At 45.8% G+C, this 17,867-nt stretch overlaps 2 protein-coding genes across 2 annotated transcripts in view; one reads left to right on the top strand and one right to left on the bottom strand.

Moving 5' to 3' along the window:
• Positions 1-17,867, bottom strand: part of LOC135920917 (sodium-dependent glucose transporter 1A-like) — a 116,310-nt gene that overhangs the window by 63,664 nt on the left and 34,779 nt on the right. The window lies entirely within an intron of this gene.
• LOC135920902 (sodium-dependent glucose transporter 1A-like) lies at positions 3,856-10,096 on the top strand. Its single transcript, XM_065455169.1, has 3 exons — positions 3,856-3,985; positions 6,437-6,595; positions 8,955-10,096. Exons 1-3 carry the CDS (start codon positions 3,931-3,933, stop codon positions 9,998-10,000), a joined length of 1,260 nt encoding a protein of 419 aa, XP_065311241.1. The 5' UTR covers positions 3,856-3,930; the 3' UTR covers positions 10,001-10,096.

The following is a 17,867-nucleotide window of genomic DNA, read 5'->3' as shown; positions in this document are numbered from 1 at the left end:
GCACATGGACAAAGTCTTGTCAGGACCCATGCACATGACATAACGTTTTAATCTCGTGACGCGAAGTGAAAGCAGAGTCAATAATGTGCTTATCATTCTATTCTTCTGGGAGAGGGGCAATACATTCTTTTATCGCAATCGCGCAGGCAAGGTTGTCAAAGGCACGAACGGTTCCACCGCTGCGTTCAGCTGCCCGACACAGAAGTCGATCGAACAAGCAGCCGCAAGCCCAGCTAAATATGACTTCCCGCTACAAGCTGTGGCTGGACGTGGGACGAACATGTAACTTGAGCCTCGGAAATCTGGGAATGGTAAGAGGTGCGTTCCTGTGTTCTTCGGTTTATATGTAACATAAACGATAACTTTTCTTTTTCCTTCGCTCACCACCAGCTGTGGTCGCTTATTTGGTGAATTGTGTTTTGGAGACTTGTTTCTGAGAATTCTTTGATTATTTTGACCCTATATTCGGCATTTAGACTTTTATATTAACGTTGTTCTTCCTGAGCAAACAGGACGTACGGGTAAAAACAAAAAAAAGAGTGTTAAAGTACATAAACAGCGAAAAACCCATAATACGGCGATATCTTTTAGTGGCACCAGCATCGAGCGACAGTATTGTGCGCAGCGTTTCCGGTTCACTTTCTGAATTGACCAGGGACGAAATTAAAAATAAATCAGAAAAAACAAAAAGAAAAAATGGTGCAGTAAAATATTCATGGGTCTCATTATAGATATGATATCAGAGCATAAGTTTAGTTACAAGTTGAGTTACTGAAGTGTGTGGAATAATTAGAATTACCTAGAAATTACTGATTACCGCATACCAAAGGACATAATCATAGACTTTAGAGACCTACGATGTGAGCACAACTTAGGCGAAGTTTCTGGAAACGCGGAAGTAGAAAGCCGAAGTAATGGCGTCACTAATGACGTCAAACAGAAGAAGGTGGCATGATATTTAAACGACAATTAATTGAAAACAGTCGCCTGACATAGATTGAACATATGCCAAGCAGAACGGATGTGACGTCACTGCCTCCTCTCTTGCTTCTCCTCTTCCTCGGCTCACCTGCTCGCTCGTTCGCTTGTTCGCAACAGCTGCGCGTGTGCTCGTTACGTGCTCTGACGTCGGCACCAGAGAGGGTGCGCGAGGTGCGCCACTCGCTAGGAGGCTACGCCGCGCCACGTGGCACGCGCTGCGCTTCCTCCTCGCCCTCCTTCGCTCCTCGTCCACATATCATGCCTGGGGGGGACGTTCGCTCACTTAGCCTACAGAACCCCAACGCCGAGGTGCGAGTGATGCTAAGAGACACCTAAACCAATGGTTAGGATCGCCTACCATTTTTACTGTTCTCGCGCTGCTCGTCTTTGATTGTGTTTACAAATTAGCTCTGTCGGTGGCAGCATTATGATTTAATGCGAAGGGCTGTATCACTGGTAAAACGAACTGTCGGACCAGTTGGTACGTGGTTATAGACAAGAAACGATCACAAAATCAAAACCACGACAGCACAGACGAATAGAGATGGATAATTCTCCAGTCGACTCCCTTGTCCTCGCTTTCAGTTCGTGTTCGGTTTCGTAGCTGTGCCATACTGTGTGAACATTCTCGTACAAAACGGCACACTCAATGAACCTCGAACACCGGATATTGGACAAAGACCACGAATTTCCTATGTAGCATTGTGTCTTTGTAAAGCCCAATTCTTCATGCGAAGACGGTGAGAGTGGCAAAAAAAAAATTGAAGGAAGGAGTGGCACAAACAAACTATATAAAGGACTATGGCCGTACGGTCAGATTCTTATAGATTTGTGCATGGCGTATCAGTGCTCAAAAAAAAGAAAAGCACCGCACATTCACAGAACACTAGAACAGCGCCTAAAAACGACGTAACATAACATAAGAATTAAACTGTTTGCTCTCACTTTATGATAGACATCGATGGTAAAGTAGGCCTCTGGTGCAAAGTGTTTTCATAATGTTCACTTTCAGGAAGTGGTGTTAAACTGTAAACCTCACTTTTGATTCATGGCGTCAACAGGATATAAAAAACGAACTTTTTATTTAGACATCTAATTTTGAGCTGTTAAGAGATTTGTTAGGTTTAGAGAACCCACTCTACAGGAAAGCTTTCACGGCAATAATAGTAATGGAAGAAATTAAATCAGGTCGCTACTCCTACAAAACAGTCCACTCAATATCTCAGTACCATCGACGCTAGAGCCGATTGTTTACTTCACCTCAATGAAAACAAAAATAGTTTGGTAATTTTGTGGGTCAACGTGGTAAACGTGACTTCTCGTATATTGCAGACTGATTTCACAACATTCAAATAAGTTCCAAAGAAGAAGCGCTCAGATACAGAAAACCTCTAAAGTTGTCAAACATTTTATTAATCTGCCTAAAAATGCATTCCAAGAACACTAGTTATAAAAGGGCGCCTTGAAGGCAACGCTGAAGAGGAACGCGAGTCCTGAACTACAATAGGACAGGGCGCCTTACCCTTTTAATGCCTAAACACCCTTCCTCGTCAAGGAAAATTGGAACAAATTCTTGACATTTACTTCTGGTCATGGAGAGTGCATTTGTGCAACCAATTCAAACAAAAGTTCTTTTCTGCTATGACCTAATTACTGTGATACATATTTAATTAGTAATTAGCGTGTTAAACTACTAACAACTGAAACTTCACTGCAGCATATTCATACGCAAGTATTAACTTTGCTTTATGTTTGCCGCGCTTAAATCTGCATTTTGAGGCATCAAATTTAGCGCAGAATACATGATACTTTGGGAGGAAAGAGCCTTTTGAGGTATAGGGCAGGAAGGACCATCCTTAAGTGAGGACACTAGAGGAAAGATCGTCTTGAAGTCTGGACGGAACATGAAATAGCGTCTTAACTTAGAGACAGGAGAGGAAGTAGTGGCCTTGAAGCAGGGACAGGAGAGGAAACAGCGCCTTGAAGTAGGGTCAGGACGACAACGAGCATCTTGAAGCCAGGAAAGGACAGGAAAAAAGAGTGTTTTCAAGTAAGGGTAGGACTGAGGATCTTGAAGTATGGACAGAACAGGAAAGTGCGTTATGAACTAAGTACGATTGCCTTGAAGCAAAAACAGGACGTGGTGTGTTGTCGTATAGGCCCGACATGAAAGCGCATAGTGAAATAAGCGCAGGAAAGAGCGTCCTGAAGCAAAAGGACAGGAAGCAGCGTCTTGAAGTAAGGACAGGGCGGAAAAAAGGGGTCTTAAAGCACTTATAAGACAGGAAATAACGATACTTCATTTTGTTTCACGTACTTTAAGATCATAACAGGTACCAACCAAGGAGGTTTAAATATATGAGCTGGAGTGGCAGCCACCGTAGTTTCTTCAGCACAGGTGAAGCCAGACTTTGCCTATACTTCTATTCTGAAAGAGAGATGCGACAGTTTAAAGTTCTCACAGCTCACGTCCTCTTGGTCAGGTATTGCAAATGCTAGGGGTATTTGAATATAAAAACTCGAAGTTGCTGGTTAGAATGTTATCTTCGACTGCGAACTGATATCCTGATGTGACGTAAAATTTCAAAAAACAGAAACGGTTAGGCTTCCTACTGAAGCCAGTGACAAAAAGAAAGACGTCCAGCGATATCTGTACGGCTAAGTTAAGCATCCTAAATCGCAAGGAGTGGGAAGAAAGTGTTTGTTATATTCCCCGCTGTTAGCTAACGTTACTTGCCTATGGTAGGATGGCGGTGGTTCGGCTTCACTTTTGAGACAGCATCTCCACTCCAGCAAATTTCAACCAACTATCCCAGCAACCATTAGTAAATGCTTGAGTTTGAATTTCCCTACATACTTTTTATCTGTCTTGCAAAGGGCGTCGTCGGTGGCATATTAGGTGTCGCTTTGCTGGACCTGGCTGAGATATACGGAACAAGCATCGGCAACATGTCGTACATCATCACCACTTTCAGCGTGGGCGCTCTCGTCGGCTCTCTCCTTGGTATGCTTCTGTTTATAAGGAAACTTCTTGCGCATTTATTTGAAATAAGTGTTTTGTCTCGTTTTGTTATTTTGAACTTTCACACGTTCGAGTGTATGAATAAGTGCGGGACGCTCGATATTTTTTTCTGTAAAAATAGTATCCTGCAATATGTTGTTAGAAATAATTAGGGATGTCCAATGAGAAATGTCAATTAATTGCGATGTGGATCGTGCACCGCGATAATATCTAAAGGGAGCCAAAAAAGCAGAGACCAGCTCGCTGCTAGCAAGAAAACAGGGCAGAGAACAGGCACATCAAAAATAAGTATAGCTTCTTCCTTTGAGCTCGTAATTCCCGCGCAGTTGCCTAGAACTACTTAGCCATCAAAGAGTTTGGGCGGAATCGTCACCACCGTATGCGTTCAACCCGGAACGTCAAATAGGGACCCTGTGGCTGAATTTAATATCAATGCGTCTCGTCGCGACGGAAAGTGGTTCTTGGCGTTGCTCTTGGAAAGGTTCAGCCTGCAATGTTACACCAAGACCAACGTCTCCACGACGCGCCATTGGTCGCGCGTAGACCTAACGTTCGCTAAGAACATCTCCAGTGCCGTCACAGATCCCATGGACGTTTAGCATAGAGATCATAAAGCCATAATTACTGTGGTCACGAGATAAACGTGAATACAAACAAAGATAACAACGTGCAATATTTGTGCTGTATTGTTTTGCTGTCTTATTTTGTTTTCTTTATAGTTATATACAGCTCCGCTGGTCCTCCACCTACACAGAGTGGAATGACTTTCAATCTTTCAAATAGCAAACGCCTATGCATAACTGTATGACCATTGACTATATGCGACTCCATGTTGAAGGCGCTGCAATACTTGCGTTTGTAGACCCAAACCTATAACACTTTTTTACTTGGGTATTCAAGCAATGGCGTACTCAAGCGCTAGGGGGCTCCAGCTCTTAGGTACCCTAATCTGAAGCTCCCCATTGAGTGTCCACAGAATGCTAAATGGTCGGACTACTTACACCAGAACTTGAATCACTTGGACAGAGGCGTTTTCTTCTGTAGCCAATGTACTTTTACCGCAGTCATGCCATTAACTGAAAACAGATGTACTCAATTGACGGCCTCAGGGCGTCTTTATAGACAGCAACCTAGCAGTTATTCGTCTTGATTCATGTTTGCCTCTTTCATTGCGCACTCAACTTACAATGAATGTTTGCTTCAAGTTAACTTCATCAGTAAGACTAACGCTAGTTTGCTTGCTCATGTGTGCGAGCGCGGGTGTCTGTGTATTCTAATATATATCCGGCGTTGTTCCATCGTGTTCACTCGGTTGTTCACCAAGACTTCAGCTAGATTTCTCCAACTGAGTAAATAAATTTATTTCAAAGCGTTGTAAATTTGCATGACTTTGCGCGTGTGTTTGACGCGCGTGACGCGTGCGAGCTTTGTGTATCTGTTGTACTTACGTACGAGCGCCATATAATTAGAAAAGTGTTGCGTTAATTTCTTGATTGTCTCTTGGAATAACTGGTTTTAATGTAGTAGTAATGTAGACTTTATTTCTCTTAGGGGTTTTGGGCAGTGAGTGGGTCCCTCCGTCCAGGGCTCAACTGGTCTCCGGCTCGCTGGGCTTGATCGAGAAGAGCTCTCCGACGCTCCCTCGATTTTCACTAGCAACCAAAACTTCCCACTGTCTGCTGCTTGGCATTTGTGCCGTAAAGGATGAATTGGAATTTAGAGGCGATAATTTACAGGTCCACGTTTTGTGTGCAAGAGCTGGCCGCTCCCCGAAACAAGAACACAGGGTGTATCTTACTAAATATTCGGAGGTGTAGATATGTGTTTGTCTGTATGCAATGCCAGTCCCTGGCTTCTTATTCCGTAAGGCCGGGGTGTGGGTGGCTGTATTTTCGCGTCTCTTCTTTATTTTTTTCTGGGGGGCGAGGGGGTATTCGCGGATGACGTGCGGCTGGATCGGGGGTTCCTTGAAAGGACCGACTGGCGCTCGGATTCTCATTCTTCGATAAGTCGGGTCCATCTTCTCATTTACCTCGAGTCCAGAGCACGCCAGGCACCACGTTATCGCGTGGCGCCATTCTGGGGTGGTGCCTTGCATTCTGTGGATTTTGTGTGCGACGGCACCGGTCATGTAAGAAAACCGTGCTCTCTGAGAGTTCGTCACGACCAATGCAGATTGTTCTTTTGCCTCTGCATCTCGATGGACCAGCGCTAGTAGAGAATCTCTTAAGTTGGCTACACAAGAAATGCCAAAATCATCTAAACCGTTTATCTTCTTACGCTTCATGGCTGCGCCACGAAAATGCAACGCAAAAATATGCCCATGTTAAAATGTTTACCCGGGTCTCAGAGCTTAAAATATTTGCTTCACTTATTGTTTAATCTTGCAGTGTCCAGTGTTTCACGGTTGTCTTTTTCTTCACCCGTTCGTAGGGGGCAAGTTACACGACACGTACAACACGCAGTTGGTCTCGATCTTGGCAATGATAGCGACCTGCGTCACGGTGACCATTTTCCCACTCGGCGGCATCCTAGTCCTGGCACATGTTACCGCGTTTCTGTGTGGGCTGAGCGTGGCTGCACTTTGCACTGGTGAGCACCGAAAGAGTGTGGGCGGGAGAGGTCGTGACCATAGGTTTAATATAAGCATGCTCCGAAAGCAAGTTTAGTGTCGATTGGCTACTTTCCTTTGCGCGAATAACCATTGACCCATTATCCAGTATTCTTAGTCGTCATATACTCTCCAATGAAGTACGTTCACTCCGAATACGCATATATGCAGTGCAACCGTTCCCTGTATTGGAGTACTGGTTGCGTATTCAACAAGCGAATGTTCAATATGCAACAAGCACAGTTTCCTATGAAACTAATTAGCAGTATTCCCATTCTAATCATTTCAAGGGCGTTATAACGCAAATCTATTCCAATTTCTTTCTATTCCAATTCATGCAACCAAGCTTTTACGATTGATCAAAAAATTTTCACACCACCCCCACTTCGCCTGTCTGTGACACGACGTCGCGAAAACCGCGATAGCTCCCCATCTGATATGAGGTGCACACACTGATTATGCATGATTAGGCCGAACAAAAGAAAAACTTCTATTTCTGATTCGACGCTTTTTTGCCATTAGTCCTCTGCTATTTGTCAAAACGTGTCGGGCTGCATCCACTTCGCCTGTCTGTCACGCGTCGTCACCAAACCGCGAAAACTCACCGCGTCAAAGTGACGTGTACGCGTTAAAGATGCTTCAATATGCCGAACAAAACTGAATTTTTTTTTCTGAATAGCCTGAGACTGCCCCGTTCCGAAAGGAATAGAAGATGCCTGACCGCCTATCATTTAGAGACTGGTTAGTCGCATCTGCCTGGGAGCATGGATTTATTTTCGTATAATACTTTTTTATGGCATTATAAGGTTATCAAGCCTTTTCGGCACGTATGCGACATCGCTCTTCCAATTATTCTTTACTGAGTATCCTTTTTAGCGGCATTCTAAACCTGTCGTTGCACGTCGCCGTGATTTTCGAGCAGCTACTGCAAGCTAAGGGGTAGCGCATCAATCGCAGACGCCGGCACCACCTTCCTCATCCGGTTGCGTATTTTCACGGAGCTGGCTCAACCCCTTCGCCACCCTCAACACTTGAGTGTGCTCCTCGCTTCTTGTCAGCCAATTAGGAAGAAACAAACGGCTCAGTGTAGGCAATGTTATTCGTTCTTAAAGCAAAAAAAAAGTGACCTCCTATAAACAAGGAGAGCTGTTCAGACAACGCTGCGGGTCACCGCCTTATGCTTGGATCGGCGGTTACTTAAATTTGACGTGAGGAAATTATAATAAAGACGTATTGGAATAGTTTTACATTATAAGGCCCCAAGAGACGCTCAAACGAGGGTTAGGAAAGCCGGTTCCAAAATTTATTCACTGCTATATATATATTAATCCGAAGCCCAAAAAAGTTAAATAACTCATGATGAAGCTAATTAGACATCGCCGTATAGTGCACGCCAAACGGATCGACTTCGGTTCTCCACATGGGCGCACGTTGGAGGAGAAAGCTAACACCATTTTCAAACGTACGCGATAACCGCAGCGGTGGATGGGATGTGGCTTTGTTGCATTAAGCACGAGGTCGCGGTTTCGATTCCCTGCCACGGTGGCCGTGATTCGACGGTGGCAGAATGCAAAGACACTCAAAGTAATTTAAGTGCGTACTAATTTATTTAATGCGAATGGCGTAATTTAGACCAGTGCTCGAGGCTGCAGCGTCTCTCAAAATCAAACTTGCATGCCCAGGCATTTTGGGCGTTGCTCCTTCGGCCATGTGTCGAACTTCACTCTAATCAAGACTGCAAATTGGGCTGGTTGGAATGTAGGATTCGTGGTTGCGATACTTCAGCGCAAAGGCAAGGGACAAAAGAAAGGAAGTGCAAAACACGAGACCTGTCTCACGAGTGAATTTTCATTGGGATCTTGACTCTTTGATTCCGGTTTAGTGCGCTGTCTTTTTTGTTTGTTTTTTTTCCGATTTGTATGTGCATATATTCTTGGTAGATCCCAATAGAAGATCGGTTGTGAGGCAGCGCTCGTTTTGGGCCATCTTTTATTTTGCTCCTTGTCCTTACGCTGAAAAAATTTCGTAACCATAACTTCACCCTAATGCACCGTGACTGAGTGGACAGCATTTTACCGAAATTATATTTCAAAAGATATGCAGATATTCAATAACTTAGATTTAACAACGTCGCGACGGTACACCCTTCTAATAGCATAGGCATCTACGGCAGTTGGTCGTAACCTCCCTGCTGCGTTACAGCAGCGTTTACGTCAGAACCAAAACATTTCCGTCATTGTCTTTGATAGTGTACCCCCCGAACATGTATACCTCTAAATAGAATTCAAGGGACTTCATGTAGATACCCGGAGAAAAAACTGTTGTGTCCTTTGCGTGCAGGTGCAAATGTCTGGATCATCAGGATGTGGACAGAGAACAGCAGCCCGGCACTACAACTCTTCCACTTGGCCTTCGGTATCGGTGGCTTCGTCGGTCCGTTCATCGCCCAACCCTTCCTGTCCAACAGCAACGGTGGCAATGCGACCGCACCGAATACCACCGACAACGCATACCTGACCCAGAACAGCATCGCTTACCAGCCTGTCGACCTGGTAGCGCTGGCCAATAGTTCCGCCGCTCAAGATGGCGCGGGAGAGTCACACGTTTATTACGCGTTCGGTACCGCCGGTGCGCTTTTATTTATTCCAACAGTTTCTATGATCGCTCTTTACGTTATAGACAACGTCGACTTCAAACCCGCGTCACCTAACGGGGAGAGTTCTGCGGGAGCTGAGGAACCGCGCAACACTGCCCGCTTCACCAGAATCGTTCTGGCAACAATGTGTGTCTACGTGGTTGCCTACTCCGCGTTCGAGCGTACCACGGCCCAGATGATGGCCTCGTTTGCAGTCAAGAGCCAGCTCCACTTCTCGAAATCGTTGGCTTCTCGCGTTGAATCCGTGTACTTCTTCTCATACGCCGCTGGCCGCCTCACCGCATGTTTGGCTACAATCAAAGTTCCTCCCTTCTGGGTGCTAGTCTCAGCGCACATAATTCTCCTGCCCACGGCCGTGACACTCGTGCTACTGGGTTCTAGCAGCTCATTGGTGCTCTGGCTAACCAGCGCTCTCTTTGGTTTCGGCCAAGGACCCATATTCGCCGCTTTAATATCCTGGATGGCAGGGCTCATAAATATAAACAACAAGATGATGTCTCTAGCTGTCGTCACGCAAGGCATCGGATCAATGACAGCGCCGGTTATTGTAGGCCAATTTCTGGACAATGACCCTAACGTGTTCTTGTATGTCTGTCTAATGAGCGTTGCGTTATGTGTTCTCAGTTTCCTTTCCATGTATCTCTACATAAGAAGAGCGCGACACCGACACGATGACAAGGAATTGCTTGTCAATGAAACTGATAGTGAGCATAGCGAAAGGCTTCAATAATGCTTCAAGATTTGCTTCAGCGTGTGTAAATATAGTGCTGTCTACAGTGTGCCATGAGTTTGTTTACCTTGCTGCTGGATTTAACATTCTTAGTATATTTCACGCTTTTGGCTGTCTGCCTATCTGCCTGCCTTTTTTCTTGCCTATCTAAGCATTTTCCCGACAACTTGGGTCACTGGGCAGTTCATAGTCAGTTGAGTAGGCCGTGGCATTATGTGCTCTGCGAACGGCGCAACCAACTATCGCACCAAATTGGGTTACTGGGTATATGACATTCGCTATGTGCCGCTGTTCAGTGAACATATTTTGCGCCACCTTGGGTGACTGTGTATGTGACAATTATTTGTCGCTCTTATGTGCCGCTTTTCAAGAAAATTAATGCTGTACAAAGAAAAACTCTTCATCGCGCTAAAAGTTACAGAGGAAAGGCTAGGCAGTTAATCAAGAGTGTGTACCCATTCGGCAGACATATTTTTTCGTAAATGCCCTTCAGATGCATAATTATTTGACTGAAATGTACTCTTGGGGAAACCACTGTTTCTGCATTTCTCTCTTGCATATGAGTGTTCCACAGGCCGTGCAGGCCTGTTCATAAAAACATATCGAATTGTCACCATCACATGGTCGAAGAAAATATTTCATACTGTGCAAATTTTGATCAAAATCTTTTTGTATATTTCTGCGATGTACCTACCAGAACATAATCGCATCTTTCCACTCAATAAGGCGGTGTTCGATAGGTTCAGGCACATTGGAAAGGCCACAGTCAATTGAAGAAACGACAATATCTTTATGCAAAAAAGAGGTCAGGCGTGCAGACAGGATACAAGAGTAGAGAAGTGGACAACACGAACGCCGTGTTGTCCACGGATAATATACGTTTTCCAAAGCAATGTTCTAACTGGCCAAGTTTTATTGAGTATTAAGAAGGAAATGACCATCTTGAAAGATATGGTGAGAGATCATTCATCTGATCGCGAAGCTGCCGATAAAATCAGGAAGCGACGTTCCCATCGCCGTGACACTCGTGCTACTGGGTTCTAGCAGCTCATTGGTGCTCTGGCTAACCAGCGCTCTCTTTGGTTTCGGCCAAGGACCCATATTCGCCGCTTTAATATCCTGGATGGCAGGGCTCATAAATATAAACAACAAGATGATGTCTCTAGCTGTCGTCACGCAAGGCAGGCTGTTGGCTCTGCGACGCGCATGCCGCTTCCTACAACACCACCTCCTCCTCTGGCGGCCAGGCCAGGCGCTGTGGAAAGGACCGCGAAGAACAACGCCACTAAGAAGACCAGATCTGCCGAATCTTGGCCGGCCCTATCAAACGACAGCATTCACCAACAGAATCTCAGCAAACTTTTGGTGAACAACCCCTGGCGTCTACTGTTAGTGATTTGTGCGACCAAGACAGGCAGACGGCTGTAATGCTGCTATCGCTAATTAATACAATCCGCATGATACTGAAAAGCTGCCAACACCAGCAGCTCGAAGTGTTCTGCAAATACTGGATGCACTAAATCCAGTGCTTGCTAGCGTAGTTTAAGCACCATGGCTCGACCGATAGTCCCCTTCCACACTGAAGTGAAAAGTGCGTCGATCTTTAAATGGAATGCCAGATGTCTCAAGACCCGTATAGCAGTCTTTCGACAATTCGTTTTTACAAATCGCTTCCCCATGTTGGTCATTTGCGAACCAAATACATGAACTCCACGCAGACTCTCCGGCTACGAATATTTTGTCTCGCCCACATGCGGTGTACGCACCAAAGTAATCGTCTACATCCGCACATACTTTACATATGTCGCTGACGCCGTAGAGCCTCATGACGACAACCGGTATGTCTGCCTGCTTGTGAAAAAGAAGGCAGTGTCATTTACGCTAATTGGAGCCTACATATCCCCAGCGGGTTACTTTGACGGCAAAATACTTTAGAAAATATTACTAATGACCAATGTCCCCTGGGACAACAACCACCGTCGTCGTCATGAACGACACACAACGACCTTCTTTGTCATCGTCAGGCACCAATTCGACTGAGGCGCCATCTCACAGCATGAAGAAGAAGATAGCTTGTCCACAGCGGCTTCCACTGGGGTATGAGCCCATGTCATTGAAGCAGTGTGAATTTGAGCGAAGCAATCTCAAGTTGTGTATAGCGTTCCTTTTTCTTGCGCAAAGACGTACGCAGGACAGACTGGCCGATGCGTCAACGTCAGGCTACAGAAACACAATTTCAAGATGCAGCACGGTGGGGGATCTTTCGCACATTGCATTGTAATCATGGTGATTGCGATCCGATGTTTCACCCGGCTGCGGTCGCCGCGATACATGGGAGCGTTTGCACAAGCATGATAATTGAGGCCTCAGGCATTCCCAAGGGTGACTGTGTTACCAAGCCTTCAACTGCCCTGTTTGACGAAGAATTGACATATCTTGAATCTGCGTAGTAGTTATGTGGTTCTCGCTGCAAATCTACCTCACTTTCTCAGAAATGAGCGATGCGTGATTATGTTTGCGTTTAGCTTTTGTTCTATTACGATTGCGAGCGCGTGCTCGATTATGCCTATATATATATATATATATATATATATATATATATATATATATATATATATATATATATATATATATATATATATATATATATATATATATATATATATATATATAAACGAGAAGAAAGGGGGTTAACCGAGGGACCCGATAATTATTAGTCATATAATGAGAAGCCAACAAACACTGACACCAAGTACAACATAGGGGAAATTGCATGTGCTTAATAAATGAAATCAAGTAATGGTAAAATAATGGAAATTAAAGTGGATGAAAAAACAACTTGCCGCAGGTGGGAACCGAACCCACAACCTTCGCATGTCGCGTGCGATGCTCTACCAATTGAGCTACTGCGGCGGCGTTTCCCCATCCACTGTGGGTTTATTGACCAGTTGCCTTCACCCGAAAAGATCACGTTCTCGTGACGCCTGCGGCAAAAAAGACATTCCACGTCCGCCGCCAAGGTCTGTGAGTGGGGGCGCTGGCTAACACTCCCAGGGTTCTACTAGTACACATAAATACCCAAGAAAGTGGATGGGGAAACGCCGCCGCGGTAGCTCAATTGGTAGAGCATCGCACGCGACATGCGAAGGTTGTGGGTTCGGTTCCCACCTGCGGCAAGTTGTTTTTTCATCCACTTTAATTTCCATTAATTTATCATTACTTGATTTCATTTATTAAGCACATGCAAGTTCCCCTATGTTGTACTTGGTGTCAGTGTTTGTTGGCTTCTCATTATATGACTATATATATATATATATATATATATATATATATATATATATATATATATATATATCTGCCATTTGCAATAAACCCTCAGTTGGAAGTAGCGCTTGTGTTCTTTCATTCTTTATTTCAGTCCGTCATTGGCTGTTGCGCTGTTTCTATAATGGGTTATAAATCCCGGTCACACACATTGCTTCAGTAATGATGCCATTGCCGTCATACAATTGTCGTCACCAATGTTGTCATCTTGCTTCTGTTGTTACACACGTACAGTCGTCTCACAAACACAACTACTCGATTTGTACGAACACATTAACCTACCTTGTAGGGCTCTGCGGCACCCCAAACAACACCGGACAGCCATCCATAACGTTCCCTACAATAATTATTAGAATGAACTCTGGCGCTGCTGTCGTTCAGCCTCCATAGGAATGATGGGTAGTGCATGGATTTGACAGATTTTCGTGCTTGTGGATCCAGACGATCTTGTGGCTTGGCTTGCTACGATATAGCTGATTTCATTGTCGTAAATTTCAGACCAATCAATGCTTTTTTATGAGCACGAGACTGTGAACACGCACAATTGCAACTAATTGCAATGGTTCAACGTGTCGAGGTGGCCAAATCGAAACGCACCAGGCGTCTCAACGTGGTGGCTTGCCCGCGAGAAATTCTTTCTTTATTGTTCCCATAAAAAGCGACCAACCCTTCCCCTACGGGAACATGGGGGTAAGCGAAACTTGTCCTGCGTGCCTTCGTCACGGTTGTCCAAAAACAAGAAAGGGGCTGGCAGATGGAATGGCACACTGTGGTATAAACTTTTTTAAAACAGGGTTGAAGTGCCTCAGACAGGCTGGCCAACGTTTCGATAGGTGGACCTATCTTCGTCAAAGGCGGCCTCGTCATCCTCGTGTTAGTTTTAAAGGGTTAGTGCAGTGACGTCACGTGCGGGTGTTGTTGCTGGCGGCTGGTTTTAAAGAGAGAGATTACAAGAGGGAACAGGCGCTGTCGTCCGACGTCTGTGAGCCTCATTCTCAAGACGAAGGGACAAGAGCGTGAGAGTGGGCACGCGGGGAGGAAAGAAAAGAAATAGAAGCAGAAAAAAGGGGGAAAAAAAAAGCAGGGGGGTGCCAGGGCCGTACCAAGACACAACAAAGGGGGGGGGGAGTGAAAGAAAAAGAAAGAGAAAAATGAAATCTTTAAGAAGTATGGGGGCTTGGGAGCGTGTTGGGGATGCGAACGGTTAGGAGGTAATCCGAGGGAGTCGTTGGCGGCATGTTTTTGAGGCATTAGAACGGCCGGTCAAGCAATAGGTCGAGTAATTTTGAAATAGTTAAGGTGGCGACGGGGAGTCTGCGGTGCAATGTGTGGGGTGAATGAAAGGCAGCGGCATGGTCTTTCAAGGGGCACTGCCCCACGCGCTTAACGTAGGTGTCGTTACGGCGGCATCCAGAAGGCGATGGTTGAGGCGCCGAAAAAGGCATATTGACTTCGGAATGTGTTGTCGAGGGGGTTTCAAAAAAAAAAGGACTAAAAAAGGGGTAAGGGGGAAGGGGGGGGGGCGAAATCGGTATAGCAAACAGGAGGGCGACGCGTGCAGAAGCGGGCGCGGGCAAGTGTACATGGAAGAAGGGGATCGTACACTTGGTATAGACGTAAAATCCTGAAAGAGTACATTAAATTGAGTAGTAAGCAGGAATTTTTTTTTCTTTCTCCTTTTCTCTTCTTCCTCTCTCCCCCTCTCCCCCCTCTTTTCCTCCGAAATGAAAGAGTAGGTGAGGTTAAGAATTAAAGTTGGCTGGTGGCCTAATGTGTTTTGTGTATTGGTTGATGATATGAGAGTTTCAGATTTAAGTTACAGCTTTTAAAGATTCTAAGTTGCCGCGTGCCAAATTAATTCCTGTCGGGTGTAGGCAATTAAACTTGTGTATGAGGTATGATTCCGTGTACTTCCTTTCGCGAGGGGAACGGAAATTTGTTTGTAGTATATAGAGCCTTGCTTTGTCAAACATATGTCCATGTTCATTAAAGTGGCTGGCTACTGCTTTGGGTAAATTGTGTTTTGTGTCCGCGCGGTGACCATTGAGTCTTGTATTGATTTGTTGTCCGGTCTCACCTATGTATTGTTTGCTACAAGCGGCGCATTCTAGACAGTAGACTACATTGCTTGATGTGCAGGTGAAAGCCGAAGTTACTTTGTGTGTGTAATTCGACGCTGTACTTTTTACTGTAGTAGTGGATTGAATGTGTGTGCATGTAGAGCACCTGGGGCGACCACAGGGATTGGTTCCCAACTTCTTTTTCTGTAGTTTGGCGTGCACAAGGACATCTTTAAAATTAGTGTTGCGTCTGTAGGCTACTCTGGGAGGGTCGGGAAAAATCTTCTTAAGTTTCTGGTTGCTGGTGAGAATCGGGTAGTATTTACTTAGGATGTTATTCACGTTTGGGAGTGCGTTTGAGAATTTAGTAGTAAGAAGAGGCGTTGTTGTTCTTGTGATCTTCGGGCGGGGCTTGAGGACCTCGGCTCGATCAAGTTTGGTTGCAGCGATGTAAGCTGTTTGAAGGTCACTGTTTGGGTGGTTCCTGTTTGATAGCGTTTCTTTAAGGTGATCGAGTCTATCTATGTAGTCTTGGTTAGACGGTTAGTAACACTCAGGTAATGGTGCCGGATTGCTTCAGCCTCCCGATCCTTCAGCTGGGGATATTCTTCTCGTTGCTGTCGGATTGCATAGGCTCGGGTGGCTCTAACGGCTGGATCGACGCGCCGAAGGCGAGCCCTTTCACGGGCGAGTTCTCGCCGCCGTTCGTCGAAGGCCGCCTGTTACTCGGGGGAACGCACAACGCGTGGCCGTCCCATCAATTTTCTGAGACTGAACTGAACGGAAACGAAGCCGGCGCGGTGTGCACGAAACGCTTTCCTGCACTTTCCCTCCCCGGCGGAAGCGAAACGGCTCTGATTGGTAGCGCGCGTGGCGTGAGCGCGCGCCTATGTTAGTGACTCACGCTCCAGCACCGGCACAACTGTCAACTCATCAAACCACGCTTTCCCGCAGCTGCTCTGGGAGCAACTGAAATTTTTGCGTGACCACGACAACGCCACTTGTCAGCCAATACAAGCTTCGCTTGAAAAGTGGTGGAGGTAAGGGAATAACGCCACAGGAGCGGCTTGAAAGAATAGTAGCCCATGCTCATACGGGGTTCTATGCCGCTCGTCGATGCATGCGTCCGTGGTGCAATGGTTTCAATATCGGGCTTGTGTGCTAGAGGTGTTTTGTTCGAATCCTGCCGTACTGAAATTTTATTAACGCTTATTTAATTGTTTATTACACAGTACTTTGTTGAAAAAAGCCGATTGAAGTCAGGCGGACAAAGTTTAGGCAGATTCATGCGTTACCCATCATTCCCATGATCGCCAGGCTGAACGCGCCTGTTGCTACAACTCCGCACCACCACCATGCTGCTTGCAGCTCCTGTAGGTACTAGCGCCAGAGTCCCTCTAGTCATAGATTTTCCTATAATATACTATAGGAAACTCTAGCGCTGCGATCATTGAGCCACCATGGGGACGATGGGAAGCACATGGCTTTGTCTAATCTTCGTGCATGCGGATTCACAAGTTCTTGTGGATTCGTCTATTACGCTTTGTGTGCCTTCATTGTCGTAAATCGCAGAACAATCTATACTTTCCTAAGTGCAGAACACGCTGGGAACACGCACAATCGCCACTAATTGCAACGATTCAGCCTGTCGAGGTGGCCAGATCGAAACGCGTCAAACGTCCCAAGGCACTGGTTTGCCCGTGGTACTAGTGAAAAACGTTTATTTTGCTCTATATACATATGGATTTAGCGGTTCTTCAGATGGCTTCTTCCATCTTGATTTGCAGGGTTGGTGCCCCTAGTCCACGGCCCCACTCAGGGTAGCTGCCGTGCGAACACGCCTCACTTGCTCTTGCTGGACTTTCAGGATGTCGCTGGAAAGCATCCTCTCCCATTGTGCCGCACTCGGGTTTTCTATTATGGTTATTTCCTTTGCTTTTTGGCAGGCCCATGTGATATGATATAGCATGGGCTTGTTTCCGCACCAGGGGCATGTGTTCTCATATTGGGTAGGGTAAATTTTGTTTAGTGTGTATAAGTTCGGGTATGTCCCCGTTTGTAGTTGCCACCAGATTACGGCTTCTTCTCTGTTGAGTTGTTTGTCTGGTGCCGGATATCTCATTCTGGCGCCCCTGAAGTAGTTTAGCGTGTCAGCGTATGTTTGGCCTACCGGTTCTGGGTCCTCTATGGCGGTTCTTGGACGCCCGGTTTGTTGCGTACCCTTGAGCTATCCTATCTGCCTCCAGATTTCCCTCGACACTTGTGTGTCCCGGTATCCAGACTATCGCGTGTTTGCTTTGCTTGTCTGTGGGTCGGCCATTAGAGCGGAGAATGTTCAGCGCTTTGCGGCTGATCCTGCCATTCATGTAATTCCGGCATGCTGTTTGCGAGCCTGTTAGAAGCGTTAGGGATTTGCCTAGTCGATAGCACTCCACTGCCGCTAGAGCTACGGCCGCTTCCTCGGCTTCAACTACCGTGCAGTT

Source organism: Dermacentor albipictus, chromosome 8 (genome assembly GCF_038994185.2).
Source record: "Dermacentor albipictus isolate Rhodes 1998 colony chromosome 8, USDA_Dalb.pri_finalv2, whole genome shotgun sequence".
Lineage (NCBI taxonomy): Eukaryota > Metazoa > Arthropoda > Arachnida > Ixodida > Ixodidae > Dermacentor > Dermacentor albipictus.
Note: the sequence above shows the minus strand (reverse complement) of the source record. Positions and strands in the feature narration are given on the sequence as shown.